Source organism: Monodon monoceros, unplaced genomic scaffold, assembly GCF_005190385.1.
Source record: "Monodon monoceros isolate NGI ecotype Baffin Bay Population unplaced genomic scaffold, NGI_Narwhal_1 Super_Scaffold_9, whole genome shotgun sequence".
NCBI lineage: Eukaryota > Metazoa > Chordata > Mammalia > Artiodactyla > Monodontidae > Monodon > Monodon monoceros.
In genome coordinates, this window is record NW_021703786.1 from 21,662,079 (window position 1) to 21,682,236 (window position 20,158).

General features: G+C 45.8%; 1 protein-coding gene across 4 annotated transcripts in view; it reads left to right on the plus strand.

Moving 5' to 3' along the window:
- The window catches only part of ITGB3 (integrin subunit beta 3), a 51,812-nt gene extending 34,230 nt beyond the window's left edge, over positions 1-17,582 (plus strand). The window contains exons 11-16 of one of the 4 annotated variants that reach the window (XM_029211857.1): positions 3,894-4,116; positions 5,028-5,128; positions 7,435-7,554; positions 13,058-13,224; positions 14,716-14,826; positions 16,279-17,582. In XM_029211857.1, coding sequence (XP_029067690.1) covers positions 3,894-4,116; positions 5,028-5,128; positions 7,435-7,554; positions 13,058-13,224; positions 14,716-14,781 — 677 coding nt within the window. In that variant the 3' untranslated portion in view covers positions 14,782-14,826; positions 16,279-17,582. Of the gene's footprint in view, positions 1-3,893; positions 4,117-5,027; positions 5,129-7,434; positions 7,555-13,057; positions 13,630-14,715 lie in introns of those variants that run through there. The other 3 variants (XM_029211856.1, XM_029211858.1, XM_029211855.1) reach the window with 3 other exon arrangements.
- Positions 17,583-20,158: the final 2,576 nt, after the last annotated feature.

Sequence of the window (20,158 nt, forward strand, 5' to 3'; positions counted from 1 at the left end):
CAAGTAATACAAAAATGGCTCCTATTTATTATCTACAACATTGTTTCCTTTACTCATTTTTTTAAATTAATTTTTATTGGAGTATGGTTGCTTTACAGTATAGTGTTAGCCTCCACTGCACAGCAAAATGAGTCAGCCACACACAGTTAGCCCCTCCCTTTTGGACTCCCTCCCATTTAGATCACCACAGTGCATTAGGTAGAGCTCCCTGTGCTATACAGTTGTTTCCTTTACTCATGCCAACAAAATTCGAGAGAGAGATTGGAGAAAAATGGTATCAGAGAGATTATGGGAAAGAGAGATCAGACAGACACACAGACACACACACACACACACACACACATACACACAGATCAATCTGAATTAGGGTGTGAGGCAGAAATTTCAGTTCCTTCTAATATTTAATAGTATTTACATCATATTCTAGTTTCCAAAGGGAATGGTTAAGTTTGACATGGGAGACCCATGAGGAGAAGTTTGGGGTTGAGGGGAAGAGCGTTACCCTAGGAGAGGCCTACGCATAGCCTATGGGGGCACCAGGGATGGAGGGAGGTCCTCTGCTCCTCTGTGGCCTGATTGTTCCTGGTCTGATTGAGGCATGTGGGAGGGACCCCGGCCAGAGTGTGTTTCCTTTGGCTGCCGGCCACACTGAAGCCACAAAACAAAGCTGCCGGGGTCAGCAGCGCTGGTTCCTGCCTCCCAGCAGTGCAAGAACAGCCCGTCCTCGGTGTGCTCCTGCCAATTACACGAGGGAACCCCGGACAGCCGCTGCAGCTTCTCAGAGGCCTCCCTCTCCCTTCCTGCCAGGGTGTTGGGTGCCCGCTGGCCTCAGGTCTGGACCCTGTGGTGCCATCATCACATTCTCCATTGACAGATAGTCAGGAACACATGCTCCTTGAGCACCTGCTCTGTGCCAGGCACTCGGTCCATATGGGTGAACGGGGCTCATGCATGATTCCTGACCTGGCCAGGCTTATAGCCCAGCTCACCATTGTCCCTGCCCAGAGCTGCTGGCCTGGTCTGTTTTTTGTTTTTCTTTCTTTTTTTTTTTTTTTTGCGGTACGCGGGCCTCTCACTGTTGTGGCCTCTCCCGCTGCGGAGCACAGGTTCAGCGGCCATGGCTCACGGGCCCAGCTGCTCCGCGGCATGTGGGATCTTCCCGGACCGGGGCACGAACCCGTGTTCCCTGCATCGGCAGGCGGACTCTCAACCACTGCGCCACCAGGGAAGCCCTGGTCTGTTCTTTGCTCAAGCAGGGGCTCATGAGGCAGGAACACTATGTCTCGGCCATTGTTTCAGCCCCTGGACGTCCCTGTCCTCTCCTCCCCACCGGAGGCATGGTCTTCGTGGTCGCACGGTTTCAGCACCCCTCAAACGTCAGGGCGTGCGTCCTTGTCGTCAAGGGACTCTTCCACCTGCCACATCCACGAACATAGATTGATCAGGCACCCACGTGAGCCAGGTTCTGCGCTGTGTGCCGTAGTGTTGTGGGATAAAGAGGCATGAAAAAGACAGTTTTGCTCTCCATTAACTTACCTAAGGAGAATTCACAGCACGAGGCAGAACCTCCCAGATCCTGGAAGTGGGTGTTATAGGAGTCCTCCGGAGAGAGACTCACTGTGGACAGGGGAGGCCTGGGCGGCTTCATGGAGGAGGTGGGAAGTCAGAGGAAGGGCTGGCTTATAAAGGAGGGCGGTGGAGTGAGGCATCAGTCCAGAAGGTCAAGCTATATAAGGAGAGTGACTTCATTCCTTCTGACCTGGAACACCGGCCCCTCCCTTTCCTCCTCCCTCCCTCCCCCCCCCCCCCCGCCTTCTTCCCTACCTCCCTCTTCTTTCTTACACTTTCTCTTCATTTCCCACCCTCCTCCCCTGACTTTCCTGTGAACCCGTTTTGCTGGAGGGGTGCCAGTCCTGTGACATTACCACACTGTGGCTTCCTTTTAAGGGTTGACCCTGCCGGGGCCTTGGAGTCAGCCTAGTGGCACTGGCCTGCCACTTCCACTCCCAACCTCACTCCCTGGCTGGCCTGCACAAATCTTCTCAAAGATTGCTTTGTTTAGCCTCACAAAGGAAACACTATGGGACAAGCGTTTCAGAGGAGACTGAGGCCTCTGAGTGCTGCCAGGCCTCTGTGATGTCTTTTCCCTATCTGGGAGGTGTGGCCAGAAGCTGGGTGTAGTGGACACTGTGGGGTCCCACTCTGCTGGCTGGCCCACCCATCCCCCAGCTGCCGGTAGGGCTACTGATAATACCTCACAGCTGCCCCTTCTCTGGAGAATTATATTCAGCTGACAGGACCTGGATTGCTCTCAGAGCTTGGCTAATGACTGACAGACAGTGGGGTTACACAAAGCCAGTCCCTTTGCCTCAAGGTTATTGTGGTACCGTTCATGTTCCTGAGCCCACCATGGGATCAGGCTGTGGGGAGTCTCCGGATGAGACCGCATTCCTGCCAGCCTTTGCCTCCTGCCCTGTCCTGCGTCCCTCCTTCCCTTCTGCTTCCCCAGTAAGTCACTGGAACAAGAATCCTCACCACAAGCTATACTGCTAGGGAACCCAACCTCACAATGCAGTCTTTCTTCTTTCTCCACCCTTCTGCCAACCCGGTAGCTCTACTCTCTAGATGTCCCTGGCAGCTCGGGCAGATGAGGTTGTATTTCCCTTCCTTCTTGGGAAGCAGACACACACACAGTGAAGGTGTGTCTGAGTCTTGAATGCCGGTGTGGTTCCTAGAGGATTATGCCGGTATCACTCATCCTTTAGTGGGTGATACCCATCCAGAGGGACCCATAGTGGCCAAGGGACATTTATCAGACCCACTGGGGTCACCGGGGACAGGGCTGCCAGCTAGTTACTATTTGAGCCTGGCTGTGTACCACCCTCTCCTCCACCATCTTGGGGCCCATCTGCTCACACAGTGGCATGATTTTCAGACCAATTCAGGTTACTTTCCCCTTGCTCCCTGCCTTTCCTCTGATTAACAATCAGATTTCTATTGTTCACCCAGTTCTTCCTGATTCAGAATCCTGCAGAATGAGTCACCTTTCTGTAGGGTTTAGGAGCCAAGTTTACCAATATTCATTGGTAAATGAATATTAGGGGAATATAGTGTTGAGAGTTAATGCCTACATTTAAGCCGTCCAACCCCCCACCCTAGTCTCTCTGTCCCGTTCCTATACTCATGTAGGAAAGTGAATAGGTCTTTCCTACTAGGGCTGACGGCTCTTTGCAATACTATGATAATACAACCCAGGGCACATGTTGGTGGAGGTTTGTGTGAATTTCCAGGAATTTAACTAGAATGTAAGCTCCATGATGATGGTAGGGACCTTGCATGTCTTGTTCACTGCTGAGTCTCCAGTGCGCGGGTTGTGGTATGAGCTCAGTAAGTATTTGTTGAATGGATGGATAAATAAACATTAATGGCATGCCTACTCTGTACCAGATGTTATGCTAATCAGTATTGTTGGAAAAATGAATATGATATGTGCTCCCCCATCAGGGAGCTCACAATCCAGAAAGAGAAACAGATAAGCAAGCAAATGGGTTGAACATCAGGGTTGAAATAGAGGTATTTATAAGTGCTGGGAGAGCACATGGACAGACAGTTGCTTTGGCCTGGGGAGGTCAGGAAAAGTTACGGAGGGAAAGGAACATTTGGGTTGGGCTTTAAAGGGTGAGTAGGAGTTTGGTAGTGGTCACAGGATGAAAGGGCATCTAGGCAGAGGGAACAGCATGCAGAGAAGCATGAGGCTATGAGGACTGTAGAAGATGATTAACGGCTCAGTGTGGGGGTGAAAGTGTGGCAATGTTAGGAGGGGTAAAGCCAGGATGCTGTCCTGGGGTGGGGCCTCACTGGCTGGTCTGCCCCTTTGGGCTGTGTGTTTTCAGGCCATGGCCAGTGCAGCTGTGGGGACTGCCTGTGTGACTCCGACTGGACCGGCTACTACTGCAACTGTACCACACGCACGGACACCTGCATGTCCAGCAATGGGCTGCTGTGCAGTGGGCGGGGCAAGTGTGAATGCGGCAGCTGCATCTGCATCCAGCCGGGCTCCTACGGGGACACCTGTGAGAAGTGTCCCACCTGCCCTGATGCCTGCACCTTTAAGAAGTGAGTGAGTTGGAGAGAGTTGAGTGTCTGGGGGTCCCCCAGACTGTGCAGGTTCTCTCTTACTCACCAAAGCTTTAGGGAGAGGAGTCTGTTACAGCAAATGACTAGCATTCCTCTTTCCATTGAAAACTTGGGGAAAAACTGGAGGTAGAGCCAAGCGTGAAGGGGACAGAGTAGTACCAGCTGGACTGCTGTTGGAGAAACCTCTCTTTTAGGCTGGATCCTGAATCCCTGAGTTGGGAGGAAGGCTAAACCAGGTGACTCCTGGGGAGTGTTCCAGTGCTCATGTTCTGATTCTGTGCGGGATGTGGGGCTGGGGTTACGGAGGACACTATGTGAAACAGGAGAAGTTCACCGCTGCAAATGACGCCTCATCTGGGCGTCAGAGGAAGTCCCTGCTAGCACAGGCCTGTGGCGCTGCTGTTTCTCTTACTACTTTAAGCAGAGCTGGATTCATGGGTGTGCAACCTGCACATTTGTACAGAACCCCGTGCTTGGAAGGGCTCTACACTTCGTTTAATGTTCTGCTGTCACTGTTTTGAAATTCCTACTAAGTTTTGAATAAGGAACCTGACATTTTCATTTTGCACCGGGCCCCCAAATTTTGAGACCATTTCTGACTTTAAGGCTCCCAGAAGTGGCATAGGGTTCGCCCTCCTGTCACAGTCTTGGATGGGACATAAAGAAGTTTAATGAAGTTACCTGGCCTTACCTATAGGTGAGGAGGGCACTCCCACCCCGAACTCCAGACGTGACTATCTGGGACCCTAGGATTGTCTTACAAATGTTTTTGTTTGTGTTTGTTTTCTGGGGTGGAACAGTTTTCCTGGTGTATGGCAGGCAGAGCCAGACTGAAACACATTGAGGTTTGTTCTTTCCCTGCCTTCATGCCTATGTCCTCTCTCCTTTAGGGAGTGTGTGGAGTGTAAGAAGTTTAACCGAGGAGCCCTGTACGAGGAGAATACCTGCAGCCGTTACTGTCGTGATGAGATTGAGCCTGTGAAGGAGCTTAGTAAGTTCGGCATGTCATACAGTTGCACACACCCACGTTCTAAATTTTTCCGATTTAATCCCATAACCTATCCAAGTCTCATCTGTAAAACGGAAGAGTAATTCCTACCTCAAAGGCATGTTGTGCAGGCCTGATGTACAGTAGGCACTTAAAAGCTGGCTTTCTTGAGAGTCCTCCTGCATCTTTACTTACCTGTTCAGCAGTCCCTTCCCCTTCTGCTTCCCAGAGCCCACGGGCTCAGCAAAATCCTGCAAATACCCTTTAAAGTATGTCTAAATCAGGCAACCCTAACTTTACCGCCCCAAGGAAAGGAAGATAATGTACCCCATTTTACAGATGAAGAAACTGAGGCACAGAGTGAGGAAGTGGTTACCCATGATAATCTTAGCTTAGTAGGCTAGTAATCATTTACTAAGTTTATCTAACTCAGAGTGTTAAGCAATGCCCAGGCATACAGCTTTGCTGGTTTATAGGGAAACCTTCGCCCTTATGGATTTGTAGCCAAAATCATTAGCCTGAAGCCCTTTTGGCTCTCCAGAGCCCCTCCTGGAGTAAGACAGATAGAAACATGCTGGAGAGCAAAACTCTTGCCTGCAATTATTCTGGTTTGTATTTCATCTTGACTTAAAAGGAGATGATCTTTGCTGCTGTCACATACCTGACGTGGTTATCTGGGCCCGCTAGGCATTGGGTGGTGCCAGGAGATGGCAATCTCTCTGGAGATGGTGATCTCCCATGAAGGCAGGAAACACATTTTCAGTGAGAGCCACAGTAAGACACAGCTAGCCAGCCAGCTTCTGGGTGGGGTGTTATGGGAAGGAGTTAGATCTCTGGACCCTTTGGCTACTATCAAAAGTGGGGCTGGAGTGAGGGTAGTGATTTGGGGATTGAGTTAAGAGACAGTTTTTCCTCTGGAGGAGACCAGGCTTCCTATGATTAGCTTAGATGGAACAGACTGCTGAGATAAGAGATTTTTTTTTTTTTTTGATACGCGGACCTCTCACTGCTGCGGCCTCTCCCGTTGTGGAGCACAGGCTCTGGACGCGCAGGCTCAGTGGCCATGGCTCACGGGCCCAGCCGCTCTGCGGCACGTGGGATCTTCCCGGACCGGGGCATGAACCCGCGTCCCCTGCATCGGCAGGCGGACTCTCAACCACTGCGCCACCAGGGAAGCCCAGAGATATTTTTATCATCTAGACCAGATGGGTATTCCAAGTTAGTCGATAAGTACCCCAGCCCCCCACCATGATAACCATAAAAATAAATGCTTCTTTGTATGGAATTTTATAACTCATACAAACTATAAAAGTATCTTTTCATGCACATTATCTTATTCTTCTCCCAACAACCTAGTAAAGTAGAACTTAGTACTACTGTTATCTTCATTTTGAGGATAAGGAAATTGAATCTCAAGAAAGTTAAGTAACTTGTCCAAGCAAATGAGTAGTGAGCTAAGATCAGAACTAAATCCTGAAATCCTTACTCTTTCCACTGTCCTGTAATACTACTGGTTTACTGAAGGCATATTGAGTTAAAGTCCGTAGGATGTACTTTGAGACTCATGTACTAGTCCTACTCCATCACTTATTTGCTGTGTCACTTATTTGCTGTGTGACCTTGGCACCTTTGCTTAATCTTGTAGGGGCATAGTGCAGCTGGTGGAGGGTAACCCATAGTTTCACAGTCAGAATAACAGGTTTTAGAATTAGAAGGGATGAAGCCAACAAAACATGATGGGAGTCAGAGAAGAGGAGATGTCTCTGGAGAGGAACGCTGGATTGGAAGCAGAAATAGAAGAAATATAAGGGCTGAGTAAACAAACTATTGAGAATCATTGAGCAAGTAGAGAAAGGAATGAGGGGGAAGGGCACGCCCACTGTGTGTTGGGTAGTTGACTTCATGCTGTTTGATTCTCAACCATCCCTGTGAGTGAGGGTATCTTTTCTTCGATTAGAAGAAGGGAGAGATTCGATGAGGTCAAGTAACTTAGCCAAGATCACATAGCCGGTAGGTGATAGAGCCAGGTTTTGAATCAGATTATGTAATGCTTTTATGTCATGTCCCTTGCAGAGGAAAGAATAAGAACCGAAAAGGGCCTGTGAGGGACAAAGTACATCAGCGAGGGTCATCCAGAGGCAATTGCCAGGCACCACAGCCCTCTCGAATCTAGGCATCTCGCCTGACGTCAGGCGTACGTGACATCCTGTCACCTGCTTTCCCAGACGTCCCATGACTGGCTTTGGAGGTGGCTCCATCTTTCCGGAATTGCCTTGTTTTTCATCCTCCCATCTTTCCCCCTCCCCCAGAGGACACTGGAAAGGATGCTGTGAATTGTACCTACAAGAATGAGGAGGACTGTGTCGTCAGATTCCAGTACTATGAAGACTCCAGTGGAAAGTCCATCCTGTATGTGGTAGAAGAGCCCGGTGAGTGAACCCTGAGGGTCCCAACCCTGCCCCGCAGGGAGAGGGAGACCAATATTAGGCAGTTATTTCCACCCATCACTCCTCTTAAACAGAGGCAGCCAGGTTAAACCTGACCTTACAAGTGATAAGTCAGGGCCTGTTACCTGGGTGTGGGGGTATATAAATACAAATATTAGCAAGAACTTACTTGCTAATTTAGGAGATAGAAAAATAAGAAGGTGGGTCAGGAGAGGAAGAAGGGAGGTATGGAGCTCATCAAGGAACAGAGTATATATAGCATGGCGTTTTTTGAGGTTGATAATGTTAGGAAGTAAGGAATTTCAATTCTAGCACTTTCCAGCACAAGGCGTCTGCTCTTCTAAAAGTTAAATGGTTGCCAAGAGCAACCTGCTTGCTGCTTCAGAGGAAGGCCTGAGGTTTGAGGGCAAGCTGCCCCTGCCAGCTTCACCACAGGATGTGGTTAAGTGCTTGAGGCACCGGTCCAAGGCTGCCTTGGACGTTGAAAAGTTACCTCTTGTTCTCAAGACCCTCTGGAAGCAGGGGAGCTCATCCCGTCATACACAGACCCACCACGGATTTGTCACCATCCAGCATGGTAGATTTGCTTGCTTCCCCTTATTTCCTTCATCTCCTTTCTTTCCCTTAAACAATGGACTAAGTAATGAATCATTTGACAATATTTTTGAGTACTTATTATATATCAGGCAGTGGGCTAGGTGCTGGGGTTATAACAGTAAATAAGGCAGATGTGGTACTCACAGACCATGGGGGAGAGAGGCATGTAAATCGGTAATGACACTGCAGAGGGATAAAGGCTACAGTGTGGCGGGCGTTGGGGATGGGAGGGGTGGACAAGAACTTTCAGGAGTGAAGGAACAATTTCTGAAGGCAGAGGGTAAATCAGTCGGTCGCTGGACATTCTTTACAGCCATAGGAGTTTCTTCAAATCATCCTTTAGACCAGGGGCCAGCAAACTTTTTCTGTAAAGGGCCAGATATTAAATATTTTAGGCTTTGTGGGCCAGGTGGTTTCTGCTGTGACTACTCAACTCTGACACAGTAGCAGGAAAGCAGCCATAGACTATATGCAAATGAAGGGGTCTGACTGCGTTTACAGAAACAGGTGGCCAGCCGCATTTGGCTTACTGGGCCGTCGTTTGCTGGCCCCTGCTTTAGGGCAGTGGTTCTCAAACTTTTGTATGTTCCCTTGTTAAAAAATCCAGAGTCCTGAGCCCTGTCTTACTTCCACAGGCCTATGCCTCTGTGTCCTTTGTTAATGCTCCTGGTAATTGTGACATATTCCCCAATGTTTGAATGCCTCTGCTTTAGATATATCACGTCCCCTGATGAGCCGTCTCAGACCTCCTCCAGCCTCCATTCCGATGACTAGATTTGGTGACCTGTTTGATTCTCACAGCAGCTGTGCTTCCCTTTAGATGGGCCTTCATCACACTATCAAATTGCTTCTTTTTTTTTTTTTATTGGAGTATAATTGCTTTACAGTGGTGTGTTAGTTTCTGCTTTATAACGAAGTGAATCAGTTATACATATACGTATGTTCCCACATCTCTTCCCTCTTGCGTCTCCCTCCCTTCCACCCTCCCTATCCCACCCCTCTAGGTGGTCACAAAGCACCGAGCTGATCTCCCTGTGCTGTGCGGCTGCTTCCCACTAGCTAACTATTTTACATTTGGTAGTGTATATATGTCCATGCCACTCTCTCACTTTGTCACAGCTTACCCTTCTCCCTCCCCATATCCTCAAGTCCATTCTCTAGTAGGTCTGTGTCTTTATTTCTGTCTTACCCTTAGGTTCTTCATGACAGTTTTTTTTTCTTAAATTCCATATATATGTGTTAGCATACGGTATTTGTCTTTGTCTTTCTGACTTACTTCACTCTGTATGACAGACTCTAGGTCCATCCACCTCATTACAAATAGCTCAATTTCGTTTCTTTTTATGGCTGAGTAATATTCCATTGTATGTATGTGCCACATCTTCTTTATCCATTCATCTGATGACGGACACTTAGGTTGCTTCCATGTCCTGGCTATTGTAAATAGAGCTGCAATGAACATGTGGTACATGACTTTTTGAATTATGGTTTTCTCAGGGTATATGCCCAGGAGTGGGATTGCTGGGTCGCATGGTAGTTCTATTTTTAGTTTTTAAAGGAACTTCCATACTGTTCTCCGTAGTGGCTGTCTCCCTCAGCTGGCCATAAGTTCCATGAACACAGGAATGGTGTCTGTCTTATCTACTGTTATATCCCCATACTTGGCTCAGTCATTTACAGAGAAGATACTTAATACATAGTTTTTGAATGAATTAAGAGGACTGATTATTCCTAGGAGACAGACAGACTTAATATCTGTTGGCAGAATTTTAGCTGCTTAAAGAAGGGAGGGGTTGAAGGTGGGAAGAGGGCTACATCTGTGTCACCCAGGGTGTTGCTGTCCCCGTGGGTAGAGGAAAGCATGGGGTCCCCATTTGCGATATTGTTCATCAGCCTTTCCAGAACTCTCATCCTTTATAAGGGAGAAGGAAGGTAAGGAAAGGGCATCACCTTAGTTTTATTTTGTGACTCAGGGAAGGCTGGCATGGGGAAGTGGAGAGGGAGGAGTCTGGGTATATCTCTCTGGCGGAGCAGATGTAGGTTAGTTTGGCCATGACTTCCTCACACTTTCCCATCCACCTGTGTTAACACATTAAATGGATTTTCCCACACCCTCCCGATCTGTACCATTGTCCCTTCTCATTACAGAAGGGCAGTGTGTTCCTGCTTTGGGGTTTAACATTACTTCATCTCTTTGTTACAACAATCCGGCTGGTGCTCTTGCTGTATCACTTACCGAATCATTTGACCTGGTATTCTGAGACTGGAATCTACTTCCTGGAGTTGTGGGGAACGAAGATGATGATAACTGGGATGGTAACACATAACTAGTTAACAGAGTGGAGGGTAACTTTTTAGGCTTACTGCCAGTAGACCCCTTCCTCCACATTAGGAGATGGGACCCTAGACCTACGTTTCCTACCTTGTAGTCCTGGAATTCCACGTTCTGCCTCTCCTCTCACCCCAACCTCCAATCTTTTTCAGGGTCTCTGGCTTTTAGTAGAAGGTAGCGTCTGAGGCCCTGAGTGTAGGAGGAGATTATTCTCATTCTCTTCCCTAACTCATGTCCTTGCATATGTCCTTTTTGAAGGGCTGAGCCACTGCAGGGCAGTGAAGAGGGCACCACCAGAGTTTGGCATTGGCCAAGTGGTGTTCAGCCCTCAGGTTATGAGCTCCCCTGAGCTGAGCCCTCATCACTTCCAGATAGTGTTGCCTGATGAAGTATAATATGTCCCATGCAATATGTGGTACATACTTAAAAAGTTATTTGTTGTTTATCTGAAGTTCAAATTTAACTGGACTTCCTGTACTTTTGTGTGTCAAGTCTGCTAACCCCTACCCTGTCTTCCCTGACCTTGGGTCATCACCCACCATGGGTCATCATCACTGTGGCTGGGAGGGCTCTTCAGAGACCGCCTGATCTTGTGTCTGCTTCCAGGAAGCCTGCCATCCACCCCTCTCAGGACAGATGGTTAAGAGATTTAATTTTTCCCCTTAAGATCTGGCATTCTACCTGTCCTGCCTGTACTGACATGTAAAATTGAAGAGATTCCACTTTGAGGTTTGAGGGTCAGCCCTACCTCAGTCTTCCAGAGAATTCGTAACTGCTTTTCCCAGAAGAACGGGGGCCCTTCACTCCTAGGACCTCGGACACTGGAACCTCACAGCCTCTCTCCAGACATTTCTTTCATTATAGACAGGTTGTAATTTTGTGGGATGGGATGGGTAGTGTGTGGTGAGCATAGTGTATATGTTTAGAGAAGAAGGTGCGAAACAGTGGGGAAAGTAGGTGTGACTCCTTTCCAGGCCCATCAATACTCACATATACAAACACCTAATTACATAACACCTGAGAAGTTACCGGAGCGAGGTCACTCATCAGACGTCTGTGGTTGATGGGAAGCAGAGCTGTTCAGAGCATACTCATCTTGGCCCTCAGAGGGGTGACGTACCTCTGTTTATGTTGGTTGTTGACTGGGATTGAACAGGAAGTCGGTTCTCAATAGGGGGATTTTGGATGACTAAATATTTTGGGAAGAAACCCAAAATATTGTCTTGGCTGGCAGGCCTCCTAGTCTCAAAGTATGCTAAAATTGTCATTGGTTCCCAGCCCTCAGGGATGTTAGATATCTGAACCAGGGCAGCTAACTCAAATGCCTACAGGAGCTGGGTAAGTAAATTAGGGAAAACAGCCACGTGTAGCAGGGGCACCAGTAATAATGGTAGCTGATATTTATCGAGCACTGGCTCTGCCAGGCACTGTTCTGAGTTCTTTCAATATATTTAACTTAATTATTCCTCATAATAAAGGTTTGAAGTCAGGGCTATTACTGTTAGAGATGGAGAAATGGGAAACAGGCACTAGAAAGGTTAAATAATTTATCAAAGGTCACATAACAGAGTAAGTGGAAAGCCAGGATTCACACCCAGGCAGTCTGGCTCCATAGCCCACAGTGGCACAGACTCAATGACAAGTCACACTTTGCCTCTGTTTAGTGGAGAAAAGAGGGAGTAGTGAGGAGTCTGGCAAACTAAAAAACGTGTCCCATCTAAAAGGGGCAGCTGCTCCTCAGCCCTAGCCATTTACAACCCGATAAAAATATAGGTTCAGTGGTTCTAGGTCTTTTGACTTTTTTTTTAAAAAGAGAAGAAGAAGAATCTGAAATTCTAAGGGAAGAATCTCCTGATTATTCAGTGTTGCCCACAAAATCAAATTTTTAATAAACAACTGTGTAGGTCTTCCCTGGTGGTGCAGTGGTTGAGAATCCGCCTGCCAATGCAGGGGACACGGGTTCAACACCTGGTCCGGGAGGATCCCACATGCCGCGGAGCAACTAAGTCCACGCGCCACAACTACTGAGCCTGCACTCTCGAGTCCGTGTTCCACAACAAGAGAAGCCACCGCAATGAGAAGTCCGCGCGCCGCAGCGAAGAGTAGCCCCCGCTTGCGCAACTGGAGAAAGCCCGCGCACAGCAACAAAGACCCCACGCAGCCAAAAATAAATAAATTTATTTTAAAAAATTAAAAAACAAAATCCAATTGTGGGGACTCACACAGAGTAGGCTAGATTCCACCTGTGGGTGACCAACTAACAACCTCTCATTTAAAACAATCAGGACAGATTATTGCTGCTCTAAAGCTTGTACCCCCCTCCTTTAAAAAATTAATTGGCTTATTTTATAAGTCCTGTTCCCTTTAGATAACGTTCTAGTGTGAGTTGGCCAAAAAGTTCGTTCGGGTTTTTATATCACTGGCCAGAAAAACCCGAACGAACTTTTTGGCCAACGCAATACTTTTATTACTTTGTCAAGAAGATCTTATTTATAGCCAATTCGAATGATTCCTGTTCCATTGCCAACCACCCTGCTCTGTGCTCTCTCCTGACAGAGTGTCCCAAGGGCCCTGACATCCTGGTGGTCCTGCTTTCAGTGATGGGGGCCATTCTGCTCATCGGCCTTGCTACTCTGCTCATCTGGAAGCTCCTCATTACCATCCATGACCGGAAGGAGTTTGCTAAATTTGAGGAAGAGAGAGCCAGAGCCAAATGGGACACAGTAAGAGGCTGGGCTGAGCTGGGCATTTTCCTCAGTCGCTGGTTCGAGGGTCTCAAGAGGAAGCAGCAGATGGTTATTTAGGGTGGCCAGTGTCAGCCAGCACCGTAGTTTCCCGGTTAGCCTCTGTTCTGGAAGTTGAGAGATGGCCTAACTGTCCTGTTGTCCGTATGCTTCTTGGAAACCACCTGATTCTCTCTCTACTGCGTCAGTGAGTACCAACTGAGCACAGGGAGGGGCTCAGCTCTGCTCTGGACACTGCGAAGTGATGAAAAGGAAACGTATTCTCTGAGTGAGGAAGACAGGACAAACTTGAGAATCCTACACTGAGGACATATAGTAATACATGATACACTACTGATGAAAGCATTAAACACAAACAGAGACAGATAATAATAACTTACATTTACTGAGGATTTACCAGGAACTGTTCTAAATGCTTTTTACATATTAATTTATTTCATCTCTATAACAGCCCTATGTGGTAGGTAACATTATTGTTCCCATTTTATAGACCAAGAAACTGAGTATAGAAAAGTTAAGCAGCTTCCCCAATTGTGGGAGGGAATTAGGTTATGATAGGAATTATTTTGGGTCAGCCTCTTAAAAGTACGCTCCCTGAAGTTTATCCTGATTGAATCCAATCAAACAAGCATTTATGGAGAACCTTCTGTATACTTAAGTTTACTCTATTCTCCTTTGGCTCGTGTTCCACATTTTAACTTTTTTCTGGACCTTCCAAATGACCGACTCCCTGAATACCTGAGGTTAGGCTGAAAGTTTGTTCCCATTTGATGGTGACCTCAGGCCATTGTACTCAAGGGTCCCAAGAAACTGAGATGTTTCTGTTCAGATGATGTAGAAATCCTGACTCTCTGAGGCACATGAGAATGTGCTCTGTTTCTTGAGGCTACCACTAAGGACTACTAGACCTAATGGGATTTGTCACTTTTTGTTAGAAAATAATTTGGGAAACCGAATGATTGTGAGGGCCTTTTTCCTGATAACGTGACAGTTTGTGGGTAGTGCTTGAGGGATGAGATGAAAACAGATTAAGAATTATTTGAGCAAATGTGGTCCTATATGTTCCAGCCACCACCTGCTACATTTCTCTTCTCTGCCCACACTCCCAATCACAGTCACAACAAAGAAAAAAAGGGAGAAAGGCAAAAGAGAGAGTTCATAGGGAGGGAGGAAATAGGAAGTATTGGCTAAAAGCTATCTTGAAGTGTTTTGGGATCACCAAAAGTGATGGGCTGAATTTAACCCCTTAGGCGTGGTGGCAGGATAGCATTCCACTTTATCTCTCCTCTTATTTCCTATCCATTCCCTCCTTAAGAGCAAATGTGTGAGTACCATGAGCATCAAGCAGTCCATCGATGGTGTATCCCAGAGAAGAGTGTCTTGGGTAAACGTCTCAGATGACGTGTAAACCCGGAGGGTAGGGAAGAATTGAGGAATTCGCTGTAAGACACTTTTCTGTTCTCTCCGCAGGCCAACAACCCACTGTATAAAGAGGCCACGTCCACCTTCACCAACATCACCTATCGGGGCACTTAATGACAGGCAGTCATCCTCAGATCACTATCAGACTGTCCCAGGACTGTGGGTGTCTCTGCTGTCGTGTTTGCAGGGGCAATACCTGTGGGGCGGAATTGGGGGCTTGGAGTGGGGTGGGTGGGAAGAATGTGGGTCTCTGTGCGTGTGTGCATGTGGGTGTGCTGCGTGTGGGAGAGTGTGTAACTTAAAACTTGTGATGTGTCCCAGAGAAGCAGAGCTCCTCGCCTTTGTCCTCAGAACGCCTCCTTCAGGGAGTCTACCTGCTTAACCTGAGGGTGACCTAGTAGCTGAGCAGGTATTCTTCATTACCTCAGTGGGAAGCCAGCTTTCCTTCTCAGGCCATTCTCTTAAAGAGGAGGGCAGGGCCAAGGCCTCTCATTTCAGAGAAAGGGGCCTTGGTTTACCCTGTGTTTATGGTTCTTGGGCCTGACTCTCAGCAGCTCTGGTAGGAACTGCCAGGCTTTGCAGCCTTGCTGTGTCATCCATGCCCCTAGCTCCTCTCCCTTCCCTCAGGCAGAAGGAGAAATCCGGGGAGAGCTGAACCATCAGAGCTGCCTGTCTTTGCCATCACCTCAGTCCGGCATGGTTCTCTCCTAAAGGAAGTCCTTTCTACCTATTCTTCGGTCTGTTGGGAGTGAGAATGGCAGGGTCACCCACGGGTCATGCATGGCCTGGGGTTAAGGTGCCCGAGTTCCCGAGTTCATAATCCTAACCCTTCAGATTTGCCTCATTGACAGCTCTACCCTAGTGATTCATGTAGAAAAAGTGTGTCATCCTTAGACCAGCAACACCTCTTTACCTCCTATTCCACCCTCTCACTACTATAGACATTTGCTACATACTGGGAATTTCTCTCATGACCAGAAGCTATTCCTTCCAGGGAGAGTGCTATGGTTAGAGCCAGAGGTCTGGCCTCACCCTTCAGGCCTTCTGTCTCGTGTCCAAGGCACCTCCACACACCCAACCCTGTGCTTCTGTGTGCTACGTCCACCCATGGGGCTGATTGCATTTATCTACCTCTTGGGTGTCTTGTGAAGGAGTCATTCCCACGGGTCTTTGAGTCTGCTGGGCATAAGTGCCAGGGTGGAATGATGGGCCAGTCGTATCAGCGTGTGTGGCCCATTCTCCTATGGGCCGGGCAACCTCATTTTAACTCAGTCTTTAATCTGAGAGGCCACAAGTGCAATTTTGTTTTATTTTTCTCATTGGGGCACCTGAAACCATGATGAGGCTTGTTTAATCTAAAGGAGCATAGATATAAACACACTTGCATTATATTTGTAATTTTATTGGATGATGAAGAAGAAAAGGGTGAAAAGCCACACAGACCTGGGCTGGATGCAGACACTCCCACTTGGCATCATTCATAGCAAGTTGCTGCCCAGTTGCTGGGTCTGTAAGGGCTCTCTCATCCCTGAAGCCTGCGGGGATGGACACATGGACATGCTGGACCTTTCCCAAGCAGGAGGAGGTAAATGGGCTGTTCTTTTTTTCTAGCAAAAGCAGAAAAACTCCATTGGTGTTTACATTCGTTCAACGTTAACCACCACCACCACTCCCCAAGAAAAAGGGAAGGGCCTAAAAACAGTGGTCTGATGGTCAGAAAATCTAAGTCCTGGCCTCAGTGTTGCAGCTAAGGAACTTTAACCTTAATTAAGGCAAGTTACTTTCTTTTTCCTGGGGCTCAGTTTTCTGGTTTGAAAAATGATGGGTTTGGACCAGCCAGTCTAGGCGGTCTCTTTCCGTACCAACAGTCTGTGATGCTGGGACTTACTGTGGCATCAAACATGCAGTCAGGATTCTGTGGGATGTTGATGCTGTTTGTTTTTTCAGTTGGGAGACCTGGCTCTGGCAAGAGCAGATGTCATCCCATATCACCTTTCTCAATGAAAAAGCTTCATTCTGTCGTCTCACAGAACCCCTTTTCCAACTGTTGATTGTAGTTACATCTCCTGGTGTAGCACTTAAGCTCCACTTAGTTATTATTTCTTTGTTCACTTTGCACATGGTTTCATCCACGAATTGGGGAAGAGGACTCCATAAGAAGTAGCTGCAATGTGTCTTCTGTATCCATGTGTTAACATTGAGAATAAGCCTTGGGATTAGGAACAGGACAGATGACCGAGCCCTGCCTCACTTGTGGATTACACCTTCCTGTTGAGGATGGTAATGTTGTAGAGGGATAAACGGGGAGGGATGATCATGAATCCAAGAAGTTTAGAATCTAACTATAACCTTTGGCTACTGAGAAGAGACTCCACTGGAGTAACAGTTGGTCACTTTCTTTAGATAAAATGGTTTATATGAAGAAACTGTATCAAAGGAGGAGGAACATGTATTCAAAGGATGAAAAAAACAGTAAGAATCTTGTCTGAGTTTCTGGAATGAGGCTCACAGTCTTTGAAGATCAGTACTGTTTGTATGTGGGGAGAAGCTGAGCTGTGCTCCCGAGATAGCAAAGAGCAGTCAGTTTTGGCATTGTGTAGGGTGAACATCAAAATAGTGTTTTAGCCTCAGACAAAACAGCCCGAAGAAGTTACTTGTGCCTAGCTCTTTTGGAGATATTTTACGTTCAATCTCAGGGTCTGTGGACAATAATGGGAAATTTTGAACATTCCTGACAAGTTGTCACATAAGAAGTCAGTTCTTTACCTCTCAGATATTCCTAGACCATCCATGATTTCAAGATATTTCTCTTTGTTAAATATTCCTGGTTGAAATTACCTACCTGATGTCCTGACCTCCTAACCACCTCCTCTGTTTGAGTTGTGCAACGGTGAATTAAATGTGCTTTCCAAAAAGAATTGGCTTAAGGCTGCCCAGTGCTTCCTGTGTTGTTGTTTCTGTTTCCTTTGGGTGAATAAGAGTGTCATTGCCTCACAAATGATTATTTTAGAACAAGTGTGCTTCCAAATGTAACAGAATGATGACGATTCCGGGAACTGAAGTTAGTTTTGGAACCTAGAGCTTTTCTTTAGACTTTAGTAACAAAATGAGTACATTTTTACTGTTATGAGAGTCAGAGTTTTGTTTTGTTTTTTTAATTGGAGATTTTTTAGGAACTTGTATAATCTCAACAGAACTGTCAATTTAGTCTAGGTTTTGTCTGCAGGAAGCATAAATTAGTAAAATAAAGGCTTAATGGCAAATTACTTACAGGACCATTTAAATGCCCAACTTTTATTTTTTTATTTTTTAATTAAAAAATGCTTTATTGCTAAAAACTGCTAACCATCATCTGAGCCTTCAGCGAGTCCTAATCTTTCTGCGCGTGGAGGGTCTTGTCTCAATACTGATGGCTGCTCATTGTTCAGGGTGGTGGCTGCTGAAGACTGGGGAGGGTGTGACAATTTCTTAAAATAAGACAACAATGAAGTTCACCACATTGATTGACTCTTCCTTTTACAAATGATTTTTCTGTAGTATGCAATACTGTTTGATAGCATTTTACCCACAGTAGAACTTTCAAAATGAGTCAGTCCTCTCAAACCTTGCTGCTTCTTTCTCATCAGCTAAGTTTGTGTAATATTCTAAACACTTTGTTGTCATTTCAACAATTTTCACAGCATCTTCACCCAGAGTAGATTCCATCTCAAGAAACCACTTTCTTTGCTCATCTATAAGGAGCAACTCCTCATTGTTCAAGTTTTATCATGAGATTGCAGCAATTCAGTCCCATCTTCAGGCTCCATTTCTAATTCTAGTTCTCTCACTATTTCCAGCACGCCTGTAATGACTTCCTCCACTGAAGTCTTGAACCCCTCAAAGTCATCCGTGAAGCTTGGAATCAACTTCTTCCAAACTCCAACTTTTATTTAAGGCAGTGGGTTTCAAAGTGTCGGCCCTAGGACCAGATGATCTAAGTCCCCCTGGTGATTTTTTTGCATGCTCAAGTTTGAGAACCACTGATTTAAGGAATCACATACCTATCCTTTCTGGCTTAGAAAGAAGTTTACAATAAGTCAGCTCAGTTACTAAAAGATTAAGAACATACCTTGGCTGATAGATTAAGAAAACCAAATATCTACCCACACAAAATGAAAGTCTACTTTCAATCCATTTTCCAAGTTAAGTAATCACAGGCTTATTGGGTTCACTCACAGCCACAAATTCCCATGAAAAACTAAAAGAAGTAATAGATCAGAATCACAGGGGAAAAAAACCGCTAACAGGATACTTGGCTGGCAGAGAAGAACCTTTTGTGTGTACCAAGCTGAAGCAAGAAAATACTCTTACTGCATTAATTCACAGGAGATAGGATCAAAATCTTAATTATTAACAGTGTCATCCAATAGGATGCCAGAATAAGACTTTAGAATTTGTAACTTCACTTTTTGCTATTTAAAATTTATTAAGCACTGACAGTGTGGCATTGAAGTACTTTATAGAACATTTGTTATCTTTGCCTTTGAGTCTTACATTCCTTACGTAATGTACTTTTTTAAAAACACAATACAGTACATGTCATCATAAAAAGATTATGTGAACCTAGACTGAGTCCTTATATGGTGAAATTTTGTAAGATTCCTTGTTTTATTTACGTCATGGTAACTGATGACTAAATGGATGAAAATGGAGGACTTTATGTGAAAATGAAATGGAAAGCAATATGTCAAGTATATGTGTAATCCTTTAACTCTTGACCTCTGTAGTTTGAATTCTATTATAATAGACATCTAATGACCACTGGGACCAATTATAAGCAGATTCTCTTGGAATTACAATGCCATCATTTTTCACAATGATGTAAGGAAACAATAATATATGCTTTGCAGATAAGCTATTTAATACTTGCTGAAAAATAATTTCTACCTGGTTTTGTAATATATTCTGGAAATACATTTTCCTAATTTGTTTTAGTTTGATTAAAGCACACAAGGAGGCAGTTTTAAATCTTTTGATCGGGGTTAACCATACTGTTAAATAAAATTTTAAAAATCCACTTACTGTGGGTATCCAAGAATGGATTGTGTGTGAAAGGAAAATTATAGATCAGGAACATGACTGTGTTCCTTGCAGCTGCTAATGTCATAGTGATGTCTCTCCAGCCTCTTGCATAGAGGAAATATTTTTCATTAGCTGTGTATTTTCTGACAGTACACCAAAGAATGCACACGGAATATAAGTATCTAGAAAGCAAAATTTAGGAAATTTAAGAGACTTTAGGCAAAACCTCCATTGTAAATTATTCTTTAACAGTGTCCCTGAAAATATCTTTGAAAGGAAAAAGTTTCACAATTCATTGTGTTTTACCTAATAGTTTTTTTGTGACTCAAGCACAATAGGCATGATTCTTTGGAGAGGTCAGAGTGACGCCTGTATAAATATCATGTGATGGCCGATGGAAATATTTTGTTAAGAAAAAGGAAAAATGTTG